The sequence below is a fragment of the Eubalaena glacialis genome, chromosome 5 (genome assembly GCF_028564815.1).
Source record: "Eubalaena glacialis isolate mEubGla1 chromosome 5, mEubGla1.1.hap2.+ XY, whole genome shotgun sequence".
Taxonomy (NCBI): Eukaryota; Metazoa; Chordata; class Mammalia; order Artiodactyla; family Balaenidae; genus Eubalaena; species Eubalaena glacialis.
The window spans coordinates 152,891,611-152,916,928 of NC_083720.1; the positions used below are offsets into that span (position 1 = coordinate 152,891,611).

The window sequence follows — 25,318 nt, forward strand, 5'->3', positions numbered from 1 at the left end:
AAAATGAGAAATCAAAAACCGTACCAGGTGCCATTCCTGGGCCTTGTCCAAAGGCAGCCAATGGAAGAGTCTATTTTATTCTCTTTTCCCCGCATTAAATAATGACAATCAACAGCAGAGGAGGAGAGCCTTTGGCTCTGCACAGATGGCATCCAACACCTAACAAGCGAAGCAACTCTTTCAAGCATTAGATCCTAAATGTCTGATGGGCCCAAGGATCAGGAGGGCTTATTTGTCTTAAGACGGTTGGCAGCAGGATCCCCTGTAGTCACCATCCCAACGCTTAGGAGCATGCGTCATTATCCAGTCAGCAGCTAAAAGCAAAAAAAAATCAAACCACCACATTTTTATAAAATTTCCCCCTCTCTAGTCCAACTTGAGACGACCAGATCCACCACCATCAGCAATTCCTCCACTTAAAGCCAGAGAAAAATAAGCCTGAAGGTAAACGAACGTATAAAGGTTAACAAACTTATCTAATTTTGACAAGGTTGTGCAACACCAAAAGAAACCGCGGGGTGCCCTTCCCGGGGCTCTATCTGAATATGCCTGCTCTGCAGTTCTGTCTGCAGTTGAAACTAAAAGTACTAACCTAGCTATTCAACTCCCCCCCCCCAACCTCTTCCTTGCAAAGCGGCATCACTTTTCCAAAAAAAAGAAAAAGAAAAGAAAATAGTAAACATACAAACATCTCAACGTTTTACTTTAGAAGGCCACCACGGGTTCGCGTTTCGCAGAGCCCTGCAAGTTTCCTCCTACACCTCTGCAAACGCCGAAGAACTCTGAAGGTACGAGGGGCCACAAGCACGGGGAGGAAGGGCGCCTACGGCCGGGGGGGGGGGGCAGGAGGGGCCGGCCGAGGGGAGGTGACTGTCCCCCGGCCCCCGCCCCGAGAGGCTTCCGGGCCCGGCGCGCGGCTGGGAAAAGGGGACGCTCGGGAGAGACCTCCCTGCCCCGCGGGGCAATCGCAGGGGCAGGTCGGTACGGGGAGGGCAGCGAAAAGGAGGAGAAGATCCAGGGGAGGGGGAAATAACGCCAGGACGGCCAGGGGAGACGCGGAGACGCGAAGCCCCTGGAAGCTGGGGACCTGGCGCGAGGCGCGGGCGCGCGGGGCGAACGGCGTGGGCAGGGAGCGCGCAGCCGACGCGGGGCTCACCTGGGGGGTCCTCTCGGCCGGGTTCTTCATCACCGCCTGGCGGAAGCTGTTATCCACGTAGGACGCCATCTCCCCCCGCAGCCCGGGCCGGGGCCGCTCCGCGCCCTCGGCCGCCGCCTCCCGGCCCAGCGCCGCCGCCGCCGCCGCCGCCTCCGCCCTGCGCGCTCCGCCCGCCTCGGGCCAACCAGCCAAACCGCGGCGGCGGCGGGGCGGGGGGCGCGCGAGGCCCGAGGGTCCCCGCGGCGCCCGGCTGCCGGGAGCTCCCGCTTCCTCCGCCTCCCCCGCGCCGCGCGGCCGGGAAGGCTCCCCACGGGCCCGGGCTCGACACGCCTCCCCGGCTCCTCTCGGGGACGGCGGCGGCTCCTCCCGGCCCCCGCCGGCCTGAGTTATTTTTAGGGAGTTCGAGCGGCAGGGAGGGGTTGGCTGGGGCGCACGGGCCTCGCGATCCTCCGCGCGCAGGGCCGCCCCCTCCTCTCGGGGGCTCCGGGAAGCACTCGGGGGCGCCGCGGCCGCCGTCCGAGGACCGGCTCAGGTCCGGGCGCTGCGAAGCCGGGTCGCCTCGGCCGCTGTCCCCGCCGCCGCGCCGGGGCTCCGTCTACTGCGCTCGGCCGAGCCCCCCGACGGCTGCTGCATCCCCTCGGGCCGCCCCGCCGCCGCCGTGCGCTCCGCCGCCGCCCCCCATCTGCGCGCGCGGAGCGGCCAGAGCGCCCCCGGCTGCGCGCTCGGCCCGCTGGCTCTCGGCAACTTTGTTCCCGGGCTGCGGGCGCGGAGGGAAGGGGCCGCGGGCACCAGGTCCGGACTCCTGGCGGCGGGCGTCGCGCACAGCCCCCCGGGGAGTGTTAGGGAAGCGGCGACTCCCCTCCTCTTCCCCGCCTCTTCCTCCTCCTGCGCCCCCGCGCCGCCCCGCCGCGCTCAGGGAGGAAGCGGCCTCCGGGGCCGGGCGCTTTGTGCTGCAACCATGGTGAAGAGCGAGTGACGGGCCGGCGGCCACTGGGCGCGCGCCGCGTCGGCGGGGGCGGGGCGTCCGGCGCCTGGTCCCGCCCCCGCGCCGCCCGCCCGCCAGCCGGCCGCGCCCTCGCTTCGGAGCGGCACCTTCGGCGGCCCAGGTGAGCCGCGCGCCGGGCCGCCGGGGACCGCCGCGCCCGGGCCGGGCCGGAGGGGGCCCCGCACCACCTGGCCCCGGGGAGGCGGCGCGCCCCGGCGGCCGGGCCGAGGGCGCAGCCTCCCCTCTGGCGGCTCACGCCGCGCCGCCTGCCCACACCCCACGCGCGTCCCGGGGGACCTGCCGCGTCGCGTCGCCCCTCCAGACTGGCCCTGGCGCCAGGCCTCGGCCGCCGGGGCGGCACGTCGACCCGGAACAGAAGCCCGGCCCGCAGCTTGGGCCGCCCTGGGCAGTCGTTTTGAACCCAGGGGTTGGCTCCGAGTCGCTCCAGAGGCGATCAGTCCTCTAGGGATTTATTTGGCTTATCCTTAACTTGCTGCAGGGACAGCGTTCCTCTCCTGCCTCCCGTGCTCACCGGGCACCTTCAGACACTTAAATGACCACGAAAGGAGGAAGATGGAAACGTGCCAGTTCCACCCTAGACCAAACACCACCCCCAGACGGGCGAACACTCCAGATTTAAAGGTGAGACCCGGACAGCAAGTTCTGTGACATAAGCAGAAACACTGGCACATGTGGCTTGGCACGAGCCGGGTAAACGTCCAGACCCCGGGTCCGACCCGGACTCACTTGGTGCAGAGGCACCAGGACAGAGCCCTTTAATATGTCACCAATCCTGCTGGGTCCTCCCCCCTCACACGCCCACCCCCCGAGCCAGGTCGAGGTGTGCAAGGCCAGCCAAGCAGCGGGAACAGCTCTGGAGTCCTGGTCCTAGAGCTTGATTTTCATCTGGCTCCCCTTCCCCACCCGCGTCAAGTTCGTGCTTTGCTGTCTCTATGGAGGCCACACTCAGAGGAGGATTGCTACTTTCAGGACCTACCACGTTGAACACTTTTCAAATTTTCAAACATAACTTTTTCGACATCTAGTTTATTGTAAACACTTGGAATAGGTTATGAACGAACGTTTCAGGGTCCTAAAGTCACCTGTGTGGCATTAAACAGATTGTGTGGCTTCCAAGAGAAGAGACCGTCCTGGCTGAACCTCCTGAAACAATCTGAGTTACAAATTATCTCTCTAGACCCTTGATGTTACCCTGTGCTCCAACTGCTTCCCCAGTGTCTCTCGAACCCCTTAGTTGAAATCCAGCATCCAATTCTTTATGACCTAGACTACCACCACCTTGAATAAGTGCCATTACAGCTCTGTGAAGAGAGAGGAGAAGAAAAGTCAGATCCAATGAAGTGAAAAAACATACCTGACTTCTCCATCTGGTGCCCAGTAGACATCTCAGAATTCACCTGCGCAAACCAGGCTCCAGATCTCCTGCCCCAGACATGCCCCACCCACAGACTCCCACATTCCTGCTAATGGCATCTACCTCTGTCACCCCTTGCCCAGGTGAAGAGCCTTGGCTTCTTTCTTGACTCTTTGCTTTCTCTTACCGCCCCCCCCACCCCCGGGTTTCAGTAAACCTGTCAGCTCAACCTTCAGAGTACCATATCTGGAATCTAACTTCTACCCACCACCTCAACGGCCGTGACCTTGGTCCACGCCAGCATCATCTTTTGCCTGAGCTTTGCAGTAACCACTTACCTGGCCTCCCTCTTTCTGCCCTTGCCTCCAGCACCGAGGGAGTCAGGGTGAGACCCCAGCCCATGTCGTTCCTCTGCTAACAACAACAACGACAAAAAGTCCATTAGCTCCCCATCACTTTTAAGGTGAAAACCGAGGTCCTTATTTATCATGGCCTAAGTGACCTGTAGACCTGGTTCTCCTTCCCTTCCCACCCCTGCCCCCTTGATCTCTCTGACCTCATCTCCTACTATTCTACCCCCTGCTCATTTCCCAGCCACACTGGCCTCCGTGCTGCTTCTGGAACACAGTAAGCAAGCCACAGTCTCATGGCCTTTCCCTCTGCTGTTCCGCTGCCACCTGAATTAGTGACCCACTCCCCTAGGCCACCAGAAAACAAAACCAAACCAAACCTAGAATGGTGTTCCCTCCCCTCCTTCATATCTTTATTCAAATGTCACTTTCTCTGTATCTCCACATGCCCTAGCCCTCTTCCTTGCTTTGCTTACCACCATCTGACATACGATGGATTTTACTTACTTGATTTATTTATTGTTTCCCTCCACCATAATGTAAGCTTCTGACGTCAGTGATTTTTTTGTTCCTTTTGTTCACTGCTGCATCCCCCAACGTGATGTAAATGAATGAATAACTATAGTGTTACCTTGTATGTGTATGAAACTGATACACACATGATCTCTGATGGGGAAGGGGAGGCCAGGAGAGAAACTTAACCTCTCTGAGCCTGTTTTCTCTTCTTTTAAAAGCAGATAAAAATGGCGTACCCTGAAGATTTTCGAGGACCCAGTAGAATCCATGCAAAGTGACAGTGACTTGTAAAGTGCTTGAACCACGGTACGTGCTCAACAAACGGTAGTTATTTTTAAGATCATCCTCACCATCCCAACCCTTCGAGGTTAGCGGAACAGTTATTATCATCCTGTTTACAGATGAGGCAACTAAGACTAAAATAGGTTATGTGACTTGCCCTAGTTCCAGGCCTGCCTGGAAGTTTGGAAGGGCCCAGGGCCAGCTAATGTAGACCCCATCGTAAATTCCTAAAGCTATAAATTAACTGGAACACAGTGTGGCAGTGACTACTGGCTTCTGGCCTGAAACTCACACCCCATTTTCTTCCCATCTCTGCTCCATCACGTATTACAAAAAGGCTTATACACCTCACTTAGGCGAGGACACCCTAGCCTGCACACCGTACCCCTCACAAAAGCTACCCCCTGGTGATTCCTCCAGCGTTAGTCCAGCCTTGGACAGTCAGGCCTGGAAGTGGCAGGGCAGTCAGTTCCAGGGCCCAAGGTGTTCAGAAAGCATGGAATTCCTTGTCCCATGGGGAGGGTGACGCCGGAGCAGGGCCCCTCAAAGCCTAGGCAGTGGGCAGGAACTCAGCTCACCCAGGCCGCACAGCCAGAAAGCTGTGAATTACAGATGCAAACCCAGCTCTTTTTCTTCTGAGTGCTCTGCTGTGATACTGAATTGCCCCAGTGACCTCAGGTGAGGCCTAATAGTATGTCTTATCCACCAACAAAATGACTAACTCGCTGTCAACCTCTAAGCTATCATTTAATTTCAATTAATAATTAAGTTAATTTTCCCACTATTTATAATCTACTTATGTAAGTACGTTAATAATGCCATTCGGCATCTAGGACACCTGATACTTGGCATGCATTGCTTTGTTTTATATATTTTATATAATATATTTTATATAATAAAATATATTGTATAGGTTAGGTGTTTACAGTCATCTTTTAAAGTGAGTAGATTTTTTTTTTAATTTTTTATTTTTTTATTAACATTTGAAGAGGGAAGAGATATGGGAACATATGTATATGTGTAACTGATTCACTTTGTTATAAAGCAGAAACTAACACACCACTGTAAAGCAATTATACTCCAATAAAGATGTTAAAAAAAAAAAATTTGAGCACGAACAGTATGCTGTGTATACCATGGGTGACAGAATTCGACACAGACCTGCCAGTTTGCCAATTAGCCTAAACCAAACTGCTCCAATAACCATAAAGTAAGCCATTTATTATGCTGCTTCATAAAGGCACGTATAAAGATGAGAGTTTCTTTGTTCTGTTTCTACAGCCATCATATTATCTAGAAAGTCATTAGGGGATAGAGAGACAGAACACTGGGTTTTAAGTCTAGAAATGCATTTCAAGTTCTGGCCTTAATACCATTCGACTTGTAACTTCAAAAAGCCTTGATGATTCCAACAGTAAAACCTAATATTAATACATCTCTAAATATATTATATAGGTTAGGTGTTTACAGTCATCTTTTAAAGGGAGTAGATATTTTTTTTAATATTCCTATGGGTCCAGCTACAACATAAGAGTAATATTGATACAGCTACATCTGTCTATCTACAGTCATTTTGTTCAAAAAAACACCTTGAATGTTCACTGTTCAGTCAATAAATATTGATATTTATTGCATGCTGTGTACTAGGTACTGATCTCTATGTTTGGAGTACCAATGGTGGATAAGACAAGCGTGCTCCGTTTCCTGGCCTCATGGGAGCTGACTCTGTGTGCCAGGCATTTGCCTAATTTACTCACCTCATCTAGGAGAATGGCCAGGGCACTAGGATCCAGGAAGCTGCACTAAGACAAGAGATCCCTCTCGTTACCATCTTGTCCAGCTGTTACAACTGTCTGAAAGCAAGGTTTAGAGCTGAGAGGGGTTGAATTCTAGTAAAAGTGTTCCTCCCATGAATCCCACTCCTCCCAGACCATTTTTATTCACATTGTTTTGCAGTTACTTGAACCTCAGGAGAGTGGAAAGCTATAGTTTAGACACTGTATCGCTTTCAACAGAGCACACTCCAGTAGGAAATATTGTATCTACCTGCAAATAGCCGTTCCAGAGTCCCTGGTGGAGAATACAGTTACAGAGCCCAGGGAGAGACAGTGTGTACGTAGCAGAGAGCTCAGGAAACAAGTTAGATGAAGTGTATCCAATACACAATTAGACTCAGACTCTTAGGTTTGATTTTATAGGAATCCTAATAAATTCAGAGCTGAGGATGCTGTCACATGAGTAAGAACGATGCTAATGTAGATGTCAGCTCGATGTGTAGATATTTTGGACTTGATTCTAAAAGAAGAAACCATTTTTTCCTAATTTATCAATATTATGACCTTGGTTCTGCCTTGGCCACAAAATTAAATAAAAATATAAATCAGAAATATATATTCAAGCTAACAAATAAAACTGTTTTATCCGGTTACACGATTGCATCCCGCACCCTGACATAACCACTTTCTTCTGCTGATGTGTTTGCGTTTGGACTATTGGACCTGTGGGAAAGCACAGCCTTCTTTATTTCCTGATTGTGAGAAAGCTGATGCTGACATTTCTTAAAGGAAATGCGTTGTTAATCTTTTGATCCACTGTCAATTCCTTCTATTGTTGCCTAGTGTTTGGCATTTATTTTTATGAATCGCCCTGTGGAACTGTAGTGCAAAATCAGTCTGCCAATTTTAAGGAGACCTCTAAAAGGGTTTAGGTAAAGTATGCAGATTCAGGGGTTTTTGTTTTGTTTTGTTTGTTTTTTTTAAGCCTGAAAATAGGTAAAATTAAGGACTTCAGTTCAAAACCTAACAATGTAATTGCCACCACACGGTCAATGAGTGTTTAATGCATAGATTTTAAAAGCCCATACTGGATATCATGAATGCTTAAATTAATTATGCAGAGAGAAAAAAAACCTTCCATTTCAAACATGCACAATGGAACATTGTATAAAATTGTATCTGGGTTTCTCCAGTTATGTTAAAGTGGTTACATACAACTGAAATTACATCCACAAGCACACTGGTATGCAGTGCAGAATTTGTAAATGTGTTCCAATGAAGAAAAGCAGCTACAATTATCACCAGCTCTGGTCTCCAAGTGGTATTCAAGGGGAAAGCAAGTGTGCTATAATACAGCTGTCTGCTGTAAGAGCTACAAAATCAGATAAGGTCTGTGAGGGGGGAAAAAAAAAAGCAGTATTCTTGACCAGCTGTGATTTTTTTAAACACCAATACTAACAATCATTCTGAAGTCATGATTATTTAATATTTGTTAAACCCAAGACTAGTGCCAGACACCATATGTACATAAACAAAGACAGAGAGCCTGTGCGTTGAGCTTGCAAATCTAAATTAGGCAAAGGAAGTGAAGGGCAAACAAGGGCGTGGGAAACATGCACTAAGGGCCCGTTTGGAAAAGGAGGCTATTTTGTTGCATTGTATGTTAGTTTTAGCTATCAGAAGGTGCATTATTTTGCAACACAAAAATTTAAAGGAGGGAAGTCCGGGGTGGGGAGGGGGGGAGCCAGGAGCACATTGCCTTTATGGGGGTTGAAGGAGGAAACCTTCAATATGAAGATATATCAAGTTAGAGACCTGAAAGAGGAAAGCACCAGTAAATGGCAAAAAACAAGACAAAACTATAAACAAAAAAACTCTGACCATTGGCTGGGGTCTGATACAAGAAGCAGTAAAGATAATAGGTGAGATATAGCTCAGAAGAGAACCTTCCAAGCCCTGGAGAGGCACATCACGATGGTCCTGGCCATCCTCAGTGTTCTTCTTATAGGAACATTTTACTTATCACATAAGTATGACCAGTGATAAGTGCTGGTAAGACATTTAAAACTGAGTTTGGTTCCGTCTCATGCTTACCTCACCTACGAGGAATGAGCCTGTGGCATCATAGCTGTCTGTAAGAATCCAAAGGTAATTAAATCAGGGTAAAGACCGGAGTAAACTCACAGTACTCCACCCAAACCTGGTTGGGTGCCTCAGAGACAGGGCTGTTGACACAGAAGATAGCATAGAAGTGATGGGACTAACAGAACTTTATCACGTTGCTGCAGGGGGAAAAAATGTCATCTTTTTCCCGGTGGAGTCAATAAAATGCAGCTTTATAAGGGCAGAGTGGAATATATGATATAGTGGGAAAACCTTAGAATCTACTATCACACAACCTTGAATTTGAAAGCCTTTTCTGACAGACATGAGCTCTGTGACCTTAAGGAAAGAGCTTAACCTCTCTGAACGTTAGTTTCTACCTTTGTAAAATATAGTTTAAAAATATCTTCCTTGCTAGATTACTATGACAATGACTCAAAACAGGATTTATAAAAGTAAATATTCAGGAATTCCCTGGTGGCCCAGTGGTTAGGACTTTGCGCTCTCACTGCCGAGGGCCTGGGTTCAATCCCCGGTCGGGGAACTGAGACCCCACGTACAAGCTGTGCGGTGCAGCCAAAAAAATTTTTTTTTACTTTAAAAAGTAAATACTCTTTCTCATCTCTCCCTTCCCCTTAAAGGAATAGCTTTAGTCAAAGAATATTTATATGGCCCTTCAAATTTCTAGGAAAGAAAGATTTTAGGTTAAAAATATAGTGGCCTAATTGACTTTACATACAGAATTTTGAACTTAGAGATAGTTCTTTTATTTAGTCTATTTTAGTAAATAAACTTTAATTACTTATAGCAAGTAGCCCAGAACCTCAAAGGTAAATAATGTTTTATCTGGGGCAGTGGTTCCTAGCTGGGGATGATCAGTATTTTCACAAGGCTAAGAGTGCTGGCAGAGCTAGGCAGGGCTGCTGTCTCCAGAAAGAAAGCCTTCCATGTTCCACAGGGCAGAATAGGAGCTGCTTGTCAGGTGCATCAAACCCAAGTCTGATGGCATCTCTGCTTTTATCAAATAAATGAAAAACCAGAATTGACTCTTACAAATATTGAATCTATTGCCAGGTTTATGTCCATTTCAAAAAGCAAGGGATGATTGCCATCTACTAATCCGTGTGTTATTGTCCCATTTTTTTATTGTCCCATTTTTTGTGTCAGAATTATTGATTCCAAATATGAACATGTGTAAATCTGCACCTAGCACTCCAACGACTAAATCTAAACAATATGTATAAACAAATCAAATGAAGCAGAGATCCAATTTAATTACAGACTAAAATTCACAGTGGTATGTTTTTTTTTTAATGTATTTTATTGAAGTGTAGTTGATTTACAATGTGTTAATTTCTGCTGTACAGCAAAGTGATTCAGTTATACATATACATATTCTTTTTCATATTCTTTTCCACTATGGTTTATCACAGGATATTGAATATAGTTAGTTCCCTGTGCTATACAGTAGGACCTTGTTGTTTATCCATTCTATATATAATAGTTTGCATCTGCTAATCCCAAACTCCAAGTCCCCCAGCCCCTCCCCCTTGGCAACCACAAGTCTGTTCTCTACGTCTGTGGGTCTGTTTCATAGATAAGTTCATTTGTGCCTTATTTTAGGTTCCACATATAAGTGATACCATATGGTATTTGTCTTTGTCTGACTTACTTCACTTAGTATGATAATCTCTAGGTCCATCCATCTTGCTGCAAATGGCATTATTTCATTCTTTTTGTGGCTGAGTAATACCCCATTGTATATATGTACCACATCTTCTTTATGCATTCATCTGTTGATGGACATTTAGGTTGCTTCCATGTCTTGGCTATTGTGAATAGTGCTGCTATAAGCATTGGGGTGCATGTTTCTTTTTGAATTATAGTTTTCTCCTGATATATACCCAGGAGTAGGATTGCAGTATCATATGGTAACTCTATTATTAGTTTTTTTAATATATAAATTTATTTATTTTATTTATTTATTTTTGGCTGTGTTGGGTCTTCGTTGCTGTGTGCGGGCTTTCTCTAGTTGCAGCGAGTGGGGAATACTCTTCGTTGCAGCGCGTGGGCTTCTCATTGCGGTGTCTTCTCTTGTGGCGAAGCACGGGCTCTAGGCGCGTGGGCTTCAGTAGTTGCGGCATGCGGACTCAGTAGTTGTGGCTCGTGGGCTCTAGAGCACAGGCTCTGTAGTTGTGGCACACGGGCTTAGTCGCTCTGCAGCATGTGGGATCTTCCCGTACCAGGGCTCGAACCCATGTCCCCTGCATTGGCAGACGGATTCTTAACCACTGCACCACCAGGGAAGCCCCTATTATTAGTTTTTTAAGGAACCTCCATACTGTTTTCCATAGTGGCTCCACCAATTTACATTCCCAAGTGGTATGTGTGTGACAGTTGCCATTCGCATATTTTTAACAGATTTTCAGATCAAATCAATCTGTGCCTTACCTGGCCCATCATGGGCCAAAGAACGATGCTCCAGAAGCTCTCCATGGTCTCCGCCCAAGGTTAGTGGCAGGGTTACAAGCTGGTAACCGAGTAGAATCTGTGCAAACTTAACTTGAAGCATTTCTTCCACCCATTTATCTTTATGGTGATTTTAAACACACACACACACACACATTCAAGACATGCTTTCTGCAGTTTAAGACAACTTCCATCAAGATCTATGGCAATTTGTGAACACGAAAGCACTGCAGAATTTTTAGAGCAAATAGTAGCAGCAGCACTGGCCCTGGGTCCTAGGCCGATTGCTTTTCTCCCGACCATAATACTACAAGAGATCTCAGCAGAGCACCTGTTCAGCTCTTTGTGTGATGAAAGCATCTGCAGCCTATGCTACTATGTCAGATGCAAATTTAGCTGCGGGTCTCTTTCCTGGGACCTGTCAATATTAGAGTGCCTTCCTTTTGCTGGCCAAGATATTCCTTTGACCTTTCTTTTAAACACAATGAAATGGGAATTGGAGAAAATAAAGACTTTCTGAAAGGGTTTCAATTCTTTCTCCCCACCCCTACCCCTGGTCAAACAAAGTGCCAAACAATGTCCAGACCATCCAGTTGTCACTACACGATTTCTGTCCTTGCCCAGAAGTGGGATTCTTTTGAAGGACTCTGGGTCCAAGGTTGGGCCAACTCATGCAAAGCTAGAGACAGACTAAACCAGGTCAGTAACCTCTGTGAACAAGGCTAGGCAACCACTGGTGGTAGGGAGGGATAGGAAGCAGGATATGAGTTCTGACCACTTTCCTTGTTTTCTTTCAGAAAGAAATTGTGAGTCCATGGCAATATCCAGTCACAACTCTCATACCTAATTTGGGAAATGTTGGAAACACAAATCAAAAGGCACTAGCAGCCCTGGTTTCTAAACAAAGAGCTTTCAGCAGGAAATTTCAGATGCTATATATTCTTTCTCATATGCAGTTCACCGTCGGGAGGGGGGCACTGAGTCCTGGGCGTATATTGTGCAAGAAAAATTAACACAAGCAGTGAATCCCATCTTTTCTTGTGAAGATCAATAGTCATTACCTAACAATGCCAGGACTCTCAAAGACCATTAAGTTTTTTCCAAGGCATTTCCCCAGATGGGCTCCTGGCAATTCACTTATGTAACTAATAACAGTGGCTGACAGGTATTGAGTGCTCGCCATGCCAAGCACTGTTCTGTGTCCTCCAGATGCACCGTCGTAATCAATTTTCCAATGACCCTATGAGGTGGGCACTGTTACCATACATGCTTTACAATTAGTGGGAGCTGAGACTTGAGGTCCCAGAGCCAGGAGCTAAACACACGCTCTCTGGTGCCGAAGCACACGTGTTCAGCCCTCATTGTGGGGTTCTCAGATCTTCCTTGATTTACTTCTTAAACTTAGAACAAGAACCAGAATTAACCATTTGATGGTAATTAAGATGGCTTTTAATCCTCAGCCCTATTTTCTTCTGTCCCTGGGAAATGTGACATTCATGACAAATGTGATGATACCAAACCTGAATTCCAACCCAGACAATGCCCCAGACCTCCAGGCTTGCCCACAGGACATCTGCATAAAGATGTACACAGATACCTCAAAATAGGCATGGCCAATAAAAACAAATGAAGTACTTAGGGCTACATACCAGAGCTGTATGCAGAAAGCTGCAAAAACTCTGATACAAGAAATCGAAAATGTCTAAGTAAAATAGGGAGGAATACCATATTCATAAATCAGAAGACTCAGTATTAAGATGTCAGTGTTTCCCCACTTATTTTATTGAATCCGTGCAATGCCAGTCAAACTCTCAGCAAGCTTTTTTGTAGGTATTGACAATCTGATTCCAAAATTCATATGGAAAAGCAAAACACTTCTGAAAAAAAAGAGACCAAAGTTGAAGGACTCACATTACCCAATTTTAAGACTTACTCTAAAACAACATTCATCAAGGCAAAGGATAGACACATAGACCAATGGAACACAATAGAAAAACCAGGAATAGACCTGCAAAAATATAATCAACTGATTTTCGACAAAGGGGCAAAGGTAATTCCATGGAGAAAGGGGCCTTTTCAACAAATTGAGCGTCCATATGCAAAATCGACACGTTCAAATTCGAACTCAATATCTTTCCTCCGAAATCTCTCTCCAGATGTATCCACATCTTGGAGAATGACATAACCATACACCTAGTTGCTCAGGCAAAACCAGGCATCATCTTTGACTCACTTTCTCACCTTCAGTCCCTGAGTTCAATCCTTAAAATTATGTTGAATCAGGGAATTCCCTGGCAGTCCAGTGGTTAGGACTCCATGCTTTCACCGCTAAGCAGTGGGTTGTATCCCTGGTCGGGGAACTAAGATCCCACAAGCCGCATGGTGCGGCCAAAAAAAAAAAAAAAAAATTGTTGAATCACTCATTAAATTATGTTGAATCGCAATGCAGTCCCCCCTACCCCTCTACTGCCATTGACCTAGTCTGGGCACTCTTTCCCCCGAACTTTATCTCCTGTCTCCGATCCCTCCCCCCGCGTGCGCGCGCGCACACACACACACACACACACACACGCACACACACACAATGCCTCTGAAGGAGCAGCATGGGAATTTCAGAGTATTCCCACGCAATTAGCAGAGGAAACTATTGCTTTCCTAGCACCATTTGCAAAAGTGATACCTACTCAACATTTTTTAAAAGAACATGTTGCCATGATGCTTTTTCTGAGAATGATGAAAAGACATTACGATTAGTCATGTTGAAAGAAGGACCATAAGTTGTATAGAGAAGGCAGGCAAGGGTAGGACCTCTTTACCCTGCAGCTGCCTCCAAAGTGCAGGCTCCATCTTTCGGTGGGTACCCGGCCAGCGCCTGGCTCTTCCCCCTGGCTGGCTCCCCTCCTGTTAGAAACTACCTGGGCCTTTGCACAGAAGGATCTTTGAAAAAGGCAAATCGATCATATAATCCCAAAGCTGAAAGCCCTTCCTTCAGTGGCTTTCTAACACTTACTCCATAAGATATAAGCCCCTTGTTTCTTATTCCAGAGCCCTGTAAGTTTTCTCCTCCAGCACTTTCCACCCACATAACTTCTATTCCAATCATTCCTAACAATAGGGTCTACAAGGATTTGCCAAACTCTCTTAATTCCTCAATGCCTTGTGTATTCACCTCTCGCCCAGAAGTCTCTTCCCTTCAAGGTTCACCCGCAAAATTCTTACCCCTTTTCAAGGCCTTCCTAAGCACAGGTCTGCGGGCAGGTGATGTTACATAGCAAGATGGAACAAGTGTCCAAGATGCATGCGTCCTAACCTAGATTCTGTCTTGCTACATACCAGCTGCTTGCCCAGAGGCAATTCACATGCCTCCCATGAGCCTCAGGGCCTATTTAAATGGAGACAGTATTAGCTAGATAACAGGGGCGAAGCACCTGGGAAGGGACTTTATGGCCACCGCAAAATGTTTCAGCCGGGCAGACCTGTTAAAATATTTTCCCCGAGATTTGTATTGATATGTCCAGGCACCTTTCCTACTGGTAATTTGTTTGACTTCTGCCAAGCCCACCCTCCTTTACCCCTGCTTAAGTATAGCTGTTATAGTTAGGACTTTCCTGGTCTAGGACCACTATTATTGTTCTTGTTGCTGTTACCATCATTGTTTATTATTGTATCATTATCCCCTGATTCCTCACCGCTCCTCCCCACACACACCAGGTAGTGTAGGGCTTCTCACTCTGTGCTCCCAAAGCAGCTTGTATGTACCATACTTACAATACTTCTTACATTATTCTATAATCATGTGTTGTACAACTGCCTCTCCAGGTGACCCTGAACTCCTTGAGGACAGAGTCCATGTATTTTGTGTGTGTTCTGAGCACAACACTGGCCCTGGCTCAGAGCAGGCCGTCACTAAATTTTTAATAATTGAATGAGTAAAGGAAGAAACTATATTTTATTGATTGGGAGAGAATAAGAAATATTGCTTTATTGATTCCTAGCAGTTTCTGAGCTCCTAGAAAGCTGATGTTGTAGAAGAAATTCATCAAAAGAAACCAGTTAGCTGGCTTTTAAAGGGCTGGACTTCCTCAGAAAGCAATGGGCATTTGGCCAGTGACTTCTAGGGCTGACTGAACTCAGGTCTTTATGTGTGTGTGTGCCTAAATCCGTTTCTCTAAATGACTTAAAATGACTGAAATGATCTTTAAAGCTTAGATTTCTTTGATGAATCTAATGAATCAAAGCTATAGTCCTCCAACTATCTTACAGACTATGGAAAAACCCCAAATACTAGCTCCATATAATATCAACTGTGTTTCTTTAGATTCTTGGCATTCTAGTTTTAGTGATTATGTGGTTTCTCCCGTATGGAAAAGTTGAAAAAACAGTACATATTTTACCACATTTTTGTCACATTTTGAATTTTCTATCTCTCTCTATCTCTGTCTTTGTCTTTCTCCTCCTCTGTCTCTCTCTCTCTCCCTCTCTCTCTCTCTCTCTCTCTATATATATATATATATATACACATAACACACACATTTTTTTTTTTTGCTGAACAATTTGCAAGTTACAAATATCATGACAGTAAACCCCTAAATATTTCAGCATACACTTCCTATTGATGAGAACATTTCCTATGCAATCACAATACCAGTATAATTCCTAAGAAATTTAATTTGATTATATCTAAAATTTGGTCTATATTCAAAGTCTTTCGATTGCCCCTAAAATACCTTTTTATTCTTGCCAATGATTCCAGCCAGGGTTATGCATTTCATTTGGTTTCTTTTCCTTTTGAAGGAAGACTAAAGGAGCGGCAGTGGACTCATCTTCATGATGTGAGTGAGCAGAGACATTTAGACATGTTACTGGTGTTTATACTAGAGATGGTTTGTAGGGGCTCCAGCAAACTGAGGACATTTAGAGGTGTGTCCATTAGTAGGGAGTGTTGAGTAATGGAATAGACAGACTAAACATGTACATATTTAGGGCATCAGCATAGCAGGGACATTTTAAAAAATATATTTTGCAAGAATTCAAGAGAAAGAAAGGGGGAAAAAAAGGAAGGGATGGAGAGAGACAGGAGAGAAGAAAGAAAAAAGGAAGAAGTGTCAGAAGGAAAATCAGAATTTGTGGACTCTATCCTATAAATTAGGGTTTTTTTATTGTTATTGTTGTTTAGAATTGCATATGGGGATGAGGCACTGTGGTTTTTTTTCAGTGTTTAGGATTTCTTTTTTTTTTAATTTAATTTTTAAATTGGGGTATAGTTGATTTACAATGTTGTGGTAGTTTCAAGTGTACAGCAAAGTGATTCAGTTATACATGTGCATATATCCATTCTTTTTCAGATTTTTCCCTTATAGGTTATTACAAGATATTGAATATAGTCCCCTGTGCTATACAAGATTATCTATTTTATATATAGTAGTGTGTATCTGTTAATCCCAAACTCCTAATTTATCCCTCCCCCTGACCTTTCCCCTTTGGTAATCATAAGTTTGTTTTCTATGTCTGTGAGTCTATTTCTGTTTTGTAAATAAGTTCATTTGTATCATCTTTTTAGATTCTGCATGTAAGTGATATCATATGATATTTGTCTTTCTCTGTCTGGCTTACTTCATTTACTATGATAATCTCTAGGTCCATCCATGTTGCTGCAAATGGCATTATTTCATTCTTTTTTATGGCTGAGTAATATTCCATTGTGTATATATACCACATCTTGTTTATCCATTCCTGGTGTTTAGGATTTCTAAGGGTCTGTGACCGGGGTCTGTGAAACTACAGCCCAGCATGATCTGGGGGCACCTGACCTAACCAGGAACAATGATGTGTGGTGACCGCAATGAGAAGGTGACATCAGCCAAAAAAGTGTCTAAGTTCAAATATATGCTTTTAAAAAAACTAAATATAATTTCTTATATGACAGGATGAGTGGTGGGTTGTCTTCAGGTAGATGCAGGGTGAGTTCAACCCTGTTTAACCTCAGGTGTCAAGCATTGTTCTTGTTTCTATGAGGAAGTTTTGTAACACAAAATCCATTTGATAGCTTTGCCCTGCATATATCCAAACTATAAGATTGCTCCACCCCCTATAGAAATAGCACACAGGGCTTCCCTGGTGGCGCAGTGGTTAAGAATCTGCCTGCCAGTGCAGGGGACATGGGTTCAAGCCCTGGTCCGGGAAGATCCCACATGCCGCGGAGCAACTAAGCCTGTGCACCACAACTACTGAGCCTGCGCTCTAGAGCCCGCAAGCCACAACTACTGAGCTCGCATGCCGCAACTACTGTGCACCTAGATCCCATGCTCCGCGATGGGAGAAGCTACCACAATGAGAAGCCCATGCACCGCAACGAAGAGTAGCCCCCGCTCGCCGCAACTAGAGAAAGCCTGCACACAGCAACGAAGACTCAACGCAGCCAAAAATAAACTAATTAATTAAAAATAAATTTAAAAGGGAGATAACCTTCTTAAAAAAAAAAAAGTGCACAAACTTTTGTAATCGAACCTCTCCTCTAAGCATACCTCTTCATTCCACACAAAAAGATAATTCATCCTCACTTGTTTTCTTAAATTTGTAGATAGCTAACTAGTTCATAAAACACAGCATATTGACAGGACCTAATCCTTAGTTTTTTGACCAAGCAGCTTTGAGTAACTTCAACGAGTTCCTTAAATCAAAATACCAGATTTCCCTTGTGGTCCAGTGGTTAAGATTCTGCATTTCCACTGCAGGGGGTGCAGGTTCAATCCCTGGTCAGGGAAGTAAGATCCCCCATGGCGTGGCCAAAAAAATTAAAAATAAAAAAAAATTAAAATACCATAGTAACATTTATTGCACTTACTTGTATGTAACTGTGTAGTTAAACTGGGGAATGTTATCCCCTGTGGTTCCAGAAGCACTTTAAAAGTAATGGAAATTACAATGCACTCTGGAGAGATTGATGAGAATATTAATTAAAATCAACTTGTCCTAGTATTCGTTTTTCCAGAATTGAAGAGGATGATGAGTATGGGAAACTGACATGTTTTCAAAGTATGACTGCTTCTCAAAGCTATGCTTTTAAACAAAGTCTAATGAATCTTCAGAAAAGATGATTTCTCTGAGAACATCGCATTTTTACCTCAAAAAAATGACACCATCATTTATACTTAGCATACATGAGGGTCTCCGCTGAATTAACGAAATATGAAAGAAAGAAGGCAATTTCTGACAGTATCTGTGAAATCTGTAGCATTTCATCTCCCAAGGCATGGCCTATTCATAGTTTTACTTTGATGTGCACACACAATATGTATTAACATTGACAGGAGTTAAGCACACAATTTAAAGGAGAAAATTGTACCATTTTGAATCCATCTCCCAGATGATTAAAAAGCATCAAAAAACTACATTTAAATAGAAATATGAATATAACTTAAAATACCAGGAGCCAAGAAATTCAGCTCTGATGATGCTGTCAGGAAGCGGGTGGGGTCACGGAGATTCACAAGTTTCATTTCATAGCTAGTAAGCACCTTGAACTGTGAAATTGCATCAGTTATTTACCTGCCAATTCACAGCCAGAATTGTTCCTGAAACCTAGTTTTCCTTACGAGCAGATTAATTTCATTTATGAAAATGTAGTTGAAATTTTTTTTACTAAAATTGTATGTATTTTATTTGAAGATAATATTTCAGCACTTCACCAAATACCATTCTTTTTTTAACCTGTTAATTGTTTTATTTATTAATATACATGAATTATATAAATGTATTATTAAATAAAATAAATTGAAAAGTAATTGCACAGATAATTCAAAGAGGAGAAAGCACATATAGCTTAAAAATAATTGTAAAAATTTTCAGCCAACAGCATATATAGTTCTTCGTCCTTCCAAATTTGCCCTGTCTTGCTGCAGATACTAGAATCCGAGGATGCTCAAGTTCCTTATATAAAAGGGTGTAGTATTTGCATAAAACCTATGCACACCCTCCCTGATACTTTATATATATATATTTTTTTTTTTTTCAAATACCGTTCTTAACTTCCCACTCCCAGTCTTGAGACCCTTCATCTTTTCCGAACTCGTATTTGGTCAACCCTCCCCCCGTAAGGTCCAAATACAAAACTAAGCAAAACAACACACACACACACACACACACACACACACACACACAGAGGAAAGGTAAATTGTCAGATTTACATTCTCCTTTCTGCTCGATTTTTTTCTTTAGGGTTTTTTCTCCTCAATTAGAGTAGAAGAACAATTTTTCAAGTGTGCTCGTGTAAGCCAGGTGTATTACTTGTCTGTGTCGTGTCTCAATGGGGACAGGACGGGAGGAGATGGGAAAATCAAGATTCTAGCATGCTATACACTTAGAATCTCAGGCTCTTCTTGACTCATCATTTCATTTCCAAATTGATTATTAGGAAATAATCATGATGAATTGGGCGATTGGGATTGACATGTATACACTGATGTGTATAAAATGGATGACTAATAAGAACCTGCTGTACAAAAAAATAAATAAAATTCAAAAATTCAAAAAAAAAGAAATAATCAAGAGTTATTTGCAGCACTGTTTACGATAGTAATAAAAAAGTGATAACAGGGACTTCCCTGGTGGTCCAGTGGTTAGCACTCGGGCTCTCACTGGGGGGGAAGGGGAGGTGGAGTGGCCAGGTTCAATGCCTGGTCTGGGAACTAAGATGCCACAAGCGGTGCAGCGCGGCCAAAAAGAAAAAAAAGTGATAACAATCTAAGTATTCAGCAATAAAGGGCTTATTAAATAAATTATGCCAAAACAATACAATAGAATACTATGCAGCTATTAAAATCAAATTTTCAAGGTTGTTTATTAACATGAGTATATGCTGACATTGTATTTAGCGAGAATAAAAAAGTAGGCTCCAAACCTAAATTTACAATGATCTCCCAATTTTTAAAAAGGGATAGATAGAGACATAGAAATAGAAACAGGGGCAATTTTCAGGCACTTCCTTGTATAGAACATCAAATTAAAGCAGAGCCTAAAATGAAATTCAGTATTCCCAAAATTGTGCTTTAAATGCACGGTAGACTCCTGGGTGGTAAAACCAACCAATTTACCAGCCAAAGGGCAACCACAAAAATCCCAAGTCTTCTTGACGAAAAATCAGTGTTTTAATGCGTCCATTTGGCTTTTAGATGACAAATTGGTTTATCAATTGGAAATATTGATCTAGTAACGAGGTCCTGTTTGAGTTGTGTTGTGACCGGCTCTGTCCCCGCAGGGAAAGTGAGGGGTTTGTCTTTTTACCGCCAGCCTCTCCCGTGGTGTCCTACCCATGGATCCCTTACGCTTTCTTCACCTCATCCCCATTCATCCTCTGCTAAAAATTGCCAGGCTTGGAAAGGTTCTCGAAAATTCATTCAGCCTAAGATAAAGTGCTGACCAGCTTAAGTACCTTCACTGCAGGTATTTGCATTTAGTAGGGGAAGAGCCCTGAATCCCCCAAAGTTTCTCCACTGGGACACTATTTGCATTTGGGGCGGGGCTATTGGAGGGCCAGTGTGAACGCCCCGCCCCATCACCCTGAAAATCACAAAGTTCATGTAGGTCCAGGATCATCGTGTTCTATTCCGGACACTGGCTGATTGCTCAGGAGTTCATTTGTCTAAAGAATATGTACTGGGGACCCACTCCAGGCCAGACACCATTCTGGGATTTCGGGGCATCCTCTGGTCCTCACGATTCCTGCACAGGAATCATGAAATAAAACACATAAGACACTGAAGACTTCATTTAACAGAAATGATTCATATGCTGTTCATTCTAGTTTTTTTTTTCTCTAATTTTTTGAAGCAAAAATTAAAAACAAAGGTTAGATTTAACTTGGAAAGATCCATCTCACCAGGCTTACTGCTTTCGTTCACATACTTTTGTGCTTTGTCATTTACCTGTGGACTTGAGACTCCAGATCACATCCCCTCTGTAAAATGAACAAGAAAATGAAAGTGCCACCTGCTTGCCACCACAATAGATCATTTGCATATCTCGGTTTCAGTAGTGCATTTGAGAGGATGATGCTTTGTTCCATTAAATTGGAGCCTCTGGTTTTTTTTTTTTTTCTTTCTCCCAGATGTTAATAACCACCACTCTGTTACTTAAGAGGTTTTGTCTAGGTAATTAAAGATCTCTTCACATCATGGTTGAATATAAAGTCCTAAATGAGTCATGCAGTGAACTTGGGTCTTTTGAGTTTAATGAGGTCAGTTTTAATGAAGGAAATTATTTTTTTGATAAATTTTAAAACTGTAAAAGAAAAGTTCAATTATACATTCCTAATATAGCCACTTAAAATAGAATTTAAACTTATTAAGTAATGAGAATAATTTATAAAAACTATTACAAAGTTCGGGTTAAAAATCAAAGAAGAATCCCCCTAGAAACACTCTCCTAAGAGAAAAACTCATTAAAGGAAAACTGTTTATTTATTATTGTTTATATATTATCTTTTAAAAAAATGGACATCTGGATTTCACCCCAATTTTTTTGTTTTAAATAGTGAAGTGTATTCAATTTGTGGATGAAAATAATGTTTATTTTATTTTTATTTTTTAAATTTATTTATGTATTTATTTATTTAATTTATTTATTTGGCTGCATTGGGTCTTTGTTGCTGCGCGCGGGCTTTCTCTAGTTGCGGCGAGCTGGGGCTACTCTTTGTGCGGCGCACGGACTTCTCATTGCTATGGCTTCTCTTGTTGCGGAGCACGGGCTGTAGGCGCACGGGCTTCAGTAGCTGTGGCTCGCGGGCTCTAGAGCACAGGCTCAGTAGTTGTGGTGCTGAGCTTAGTTGCTCCGTGACATGTGGGATCTTCCTGGACCAGGGCTCAAACCCGTGTCCCCTGAATTGGCAGGCGGATTCTTAACCACTGTGTCACCAGGGAAGTCCAATAATGTTTATTTTAAAGGGAACTTTTTTCTTAATATAATGGTTGTTCCATTAATATTCTAGCGATGACACATTACATGCGTATTTCAACTAATAGAAATAAGAACAATTACAAAAATAATCCAAAATAACTGTGAAATCAATTACAGCTTGCTGTAAGCTGTATAATAATAACATAAGCATATTCATCCAGAATTAAAACAGTAGGTCAGAAGAGCAATCTATTGGGAGTCTATAACCATCAGGACAAAGTTAGGAAGCAGACAGACCGGAATTTGAAAATGGGCTTAAACACTTATTAGAAGTGTGACCTTGTTTTAATAATCCTCTCTGAGCTGCAGGTTGTTCACCTGTAAAATGGGGGCAATAGTACCTAAGTCATAGTTTTAGACTTAATATGTGTGAAGCACATAGTACATAGTATCCCACAAATGTTAGCATCACCATCATCGTCGTCTGCCGCCATTAAAGAAACTAGAAGCCAACTGTTGGCTTAAAGCCCTAGTTAGTGACAGAAACTCCTTGACTGCAGGAAAAAAAAATTAGTCCCACTCACCAGAGTTTTTTTCTTGCTATCAACAGTTAAGCAGAATCTTTAACATTATCCAGTGCTCATGAATGTTCATAACTACAAACCCAAAGCACTCACTACAAAATACTAAAGAGCTTTCAGAACTTTAAAAAAAAAATGAGTTAAATTATATTCTGTTGATAGTCATGATGTCACTATTTTAATTGGATCTACTCATTCGAATGTTCGTGTTTTACATATAGTGGAAGTTGCAGAATATTGGTCTGTGATTCATCCAGTCTGCAAATATAATTGCTTTGGCCTACTCATGGTAAGCATGTGCACAGGGGAGTGACTGAGATTAGAGCATGGGATTCACATCCAAGTTATCCTGCCTCTGAAAGCTTTCATTATGCCGCACTGTCCCTTTGAATTTCTTCTAGGCAATATACATAGTATGTAATGTAGAATAATATTTACTGGATATTCAGTCGCATGGTTGTTTCTATTATATTAACTGTGTGTGTATGTAATCAACAAGGACCTGCTGTAGAGCACAGGGAACTCTACTCAATATTCTGTAATAACCTATGTGGGAAAAGAATCTAAAAAAGAGTGGATACATGTATATGTATAAGTGAATCACCATGCTGTACACCTGAAACTAACACAATATTGTAAATCAACTCTACTCCCATATAAAATAAAATTTTTACCAAAGTGTGTGTGTGTGTGTGTGTGTGTGTGTGTGTATGTAAGGCTGTTGAAAACTTTCTGTCGGTCCCTCCAGATCATCACCTTTTCCACTCTGGTCTCTGCACAGTAGGCTGACCTGTAAGGAAAACGTCAGTGGACCGGTTGGCCACTGGCTTCTCAATAGGTTCAGCCAGTAGGGTGTACCAGCAGGAGGTGGGAGGGAGGGGACAGCAGGAGTGTGAAGTATCTGTCCCCCGTACCCCTCGCCGGTGTGATCACTTTGCGAGGCAGCAGGGCCACACGCCTCGACCAGACTGAGGAGTGGTGAGGCCTTTGCTCTTACCATCCCTAGGAACTGCACTGCTGTGTTTCCCTGCATCCTCCTCACACCTCTGTAAATAGTGCCTTATTAAGGTCTCTTCAAATTACCCGATATGAGTGTCTCGTGTTACTTGCCTGACTCTCCGATTGATGCAAATCCTTAATAGAAATGATGGAATGGACTGTGCAGTTAATCTTCTCACCTGCCTCCCAGCTTGAATATCCTCCTTCTTCAGGTCAACTTCCTCTTTCTGTTGGCATCATAAAATATATGCCTTTTCCACACTATCTCACTGCACCCACCACCCCAGGACCATGGTGCCAGCTGTATGAATACCCTGCCCCTAAGCCAGACCATAGGGATTCTTCAACCAGAACTTCCCGCATTAAGGGTCATGGTTTCCCTCTTCTTGAACCAAGAACTGATGACTGTAACCTCGGGGCTCTCTGTGGCCATCTTCGCTAGCCTCAGGTAGAGCCTGCTGTAGGATGGGGCTCTGCAAAGACAACTAAGGATGAGAGACAGATGACTCTCCACAGAGGCTCCTGGGGTCGCTGTGTACACTTCCAAACCCTGAGCCCCTGGTGCCTGCAGCGCTCTCTACAATTGCCTTCCTCGTTACGTGAACTAACATATTGTATTTTCATTTTGCTTGAACTAGTTGGAGTTCCTATTACATGCAATTTTTTTTTTAAGTACTGATTAAAACAATGGCAAAACTTGGCAAACTGATATGTTTCTAATATTTGAATCCAGTTGTTTTGAAGAATTCAGTGATGCTGGCAAGAAATGCACTAGAAAAGTCCCGATCCATCCATATATGTGTCAAAATCGATGGAACTTTTCATCATCAGAAAAGCCTCTATTGAAATTCAATATGCCCTAGGACGTGTTTTGGACAAGTTCTTAGTCCAGATTATTTCCCAGAGGGGAAAATGATTGGATTGGGAGACAGGGTATGGCAATGGGGTGTGCAAAGAGGAGAGAGCTTTCCTTTCTTCTCATTTTTAAATTAGCAAGTGTGGTTAGGTATCAATGACTAATAGTGATGTTTTGGTTTTAATGCTCATCGTGGAACTTCACTTATTTAATTTTTTGGTTGAGAGAGCCTGAACGAATGTTAAGTAGAATAATAGAAGAAAATTTATTTTTCCTAAACATAGTACCTTCCCTCTGCAGGTGTGACATGGTGTGGCTTCAAGAAAAGTACAGAGGCAGCACAAGAGACAAAAGGGGCATTTGCTCCATCATAAGAGCATCCCACCCGCCGCCCCTTTTGCTCTGTGTTAATAGTATTTCCCTGGCAGCACCATTGTGAGGCTAACTAACAAAGCTCTTGAAAAGATTGGAAATGGTGTGTAGCTATTAATAACAGTTTATTTTGCTATAGTAGGAAAATAAAAGCAGTAAGCCAACACAACTCACCGCTTTTCTTTGCAATTATCAAAGGACCTCTTTTCGCTAAAATTCTAAGTGTCGTTTTAGAGCATTTATATCATTATTGATGAAGTGGTTCTCTGGAGAACTTGGGACACGGAGTTTATAAGATTAACAATGAGCATCATTAAAACACCATAACAGAAAAGACAAGAAATAACTACAAAGGAGGGTTGGGGAACATTGGGAAAATATTCCCCAAGGAGAGGATGGGCGAGGGAGACATCCAAATCCAAGTTGTCCTCAGTCTACCATCTGCTGTTTTTACTCTTGAAATGGATACTTGTGAATTCACTTGGAATTTACAAGAAAATATGCCTAGGGAACCAACGTTAAAAATGGTGGTTAGGTCTCTAGCAGACCTTGCGGAACCACTAACCCCCACGTAGCTGCACCAAAGAACATTACTTCCCTGCTGTT

The 25,318-nt window shown here is 43.7% G+C and overlaps 1 protein-coding gene and 1 long non-coding RNA gene across 6 annotated transcripts in view; one reads left to right on the forward strand and one right to left on the reverse strand.

Moving 5' to 3' along the window:
* RAPGEF2 (Rap guanine nucleotide exchange factor 2) overlaps positions 1 to 1,284 on the reverse strand; it is a 248,568-nt gene extending 247,284 nt beyond the window's left edge. For all 4 annotated transcript variants that reach the window (XM_061192649.1, XM_061192646.1, XM_061192647.1 and 1 more), the window contains exon 1: positions 1,157 to 1,284. In XM_061192649.1, coding sequence (XP_061048632.1) covers positions 1,157 to 1,225 — 69 coding nt within the window. In that variant the 5' untranslated portion in view covers positions 1,226 to 1,284. The remainder of the gene's footprint in view (positions 1 to 1,156) is intronic.
* LOC133092798 (uncharacterized) lies at positions 675 to 24,829 on the forward strand. Of its 2 annotated transcripts, none has more exons than XR_009701151.1 (4): positions 675 to 788; positions 2,641 to 2,783; positions 4,604 to 4,688; positions 24,641 to 24,829. It is a non-coding gene; the product is annotated as an uncharacterized LOC133092798 (long non-coding RNA). The 2 variants fall into 2 exon arrangements; XR_009701152.1 differs by lacking the exon at positions 24,641 to 24,829 and adding an exon at positions 11,809 to 11,889.
* Positions 24,830 to 25,318: the final 489 nt, after the last annotated feature.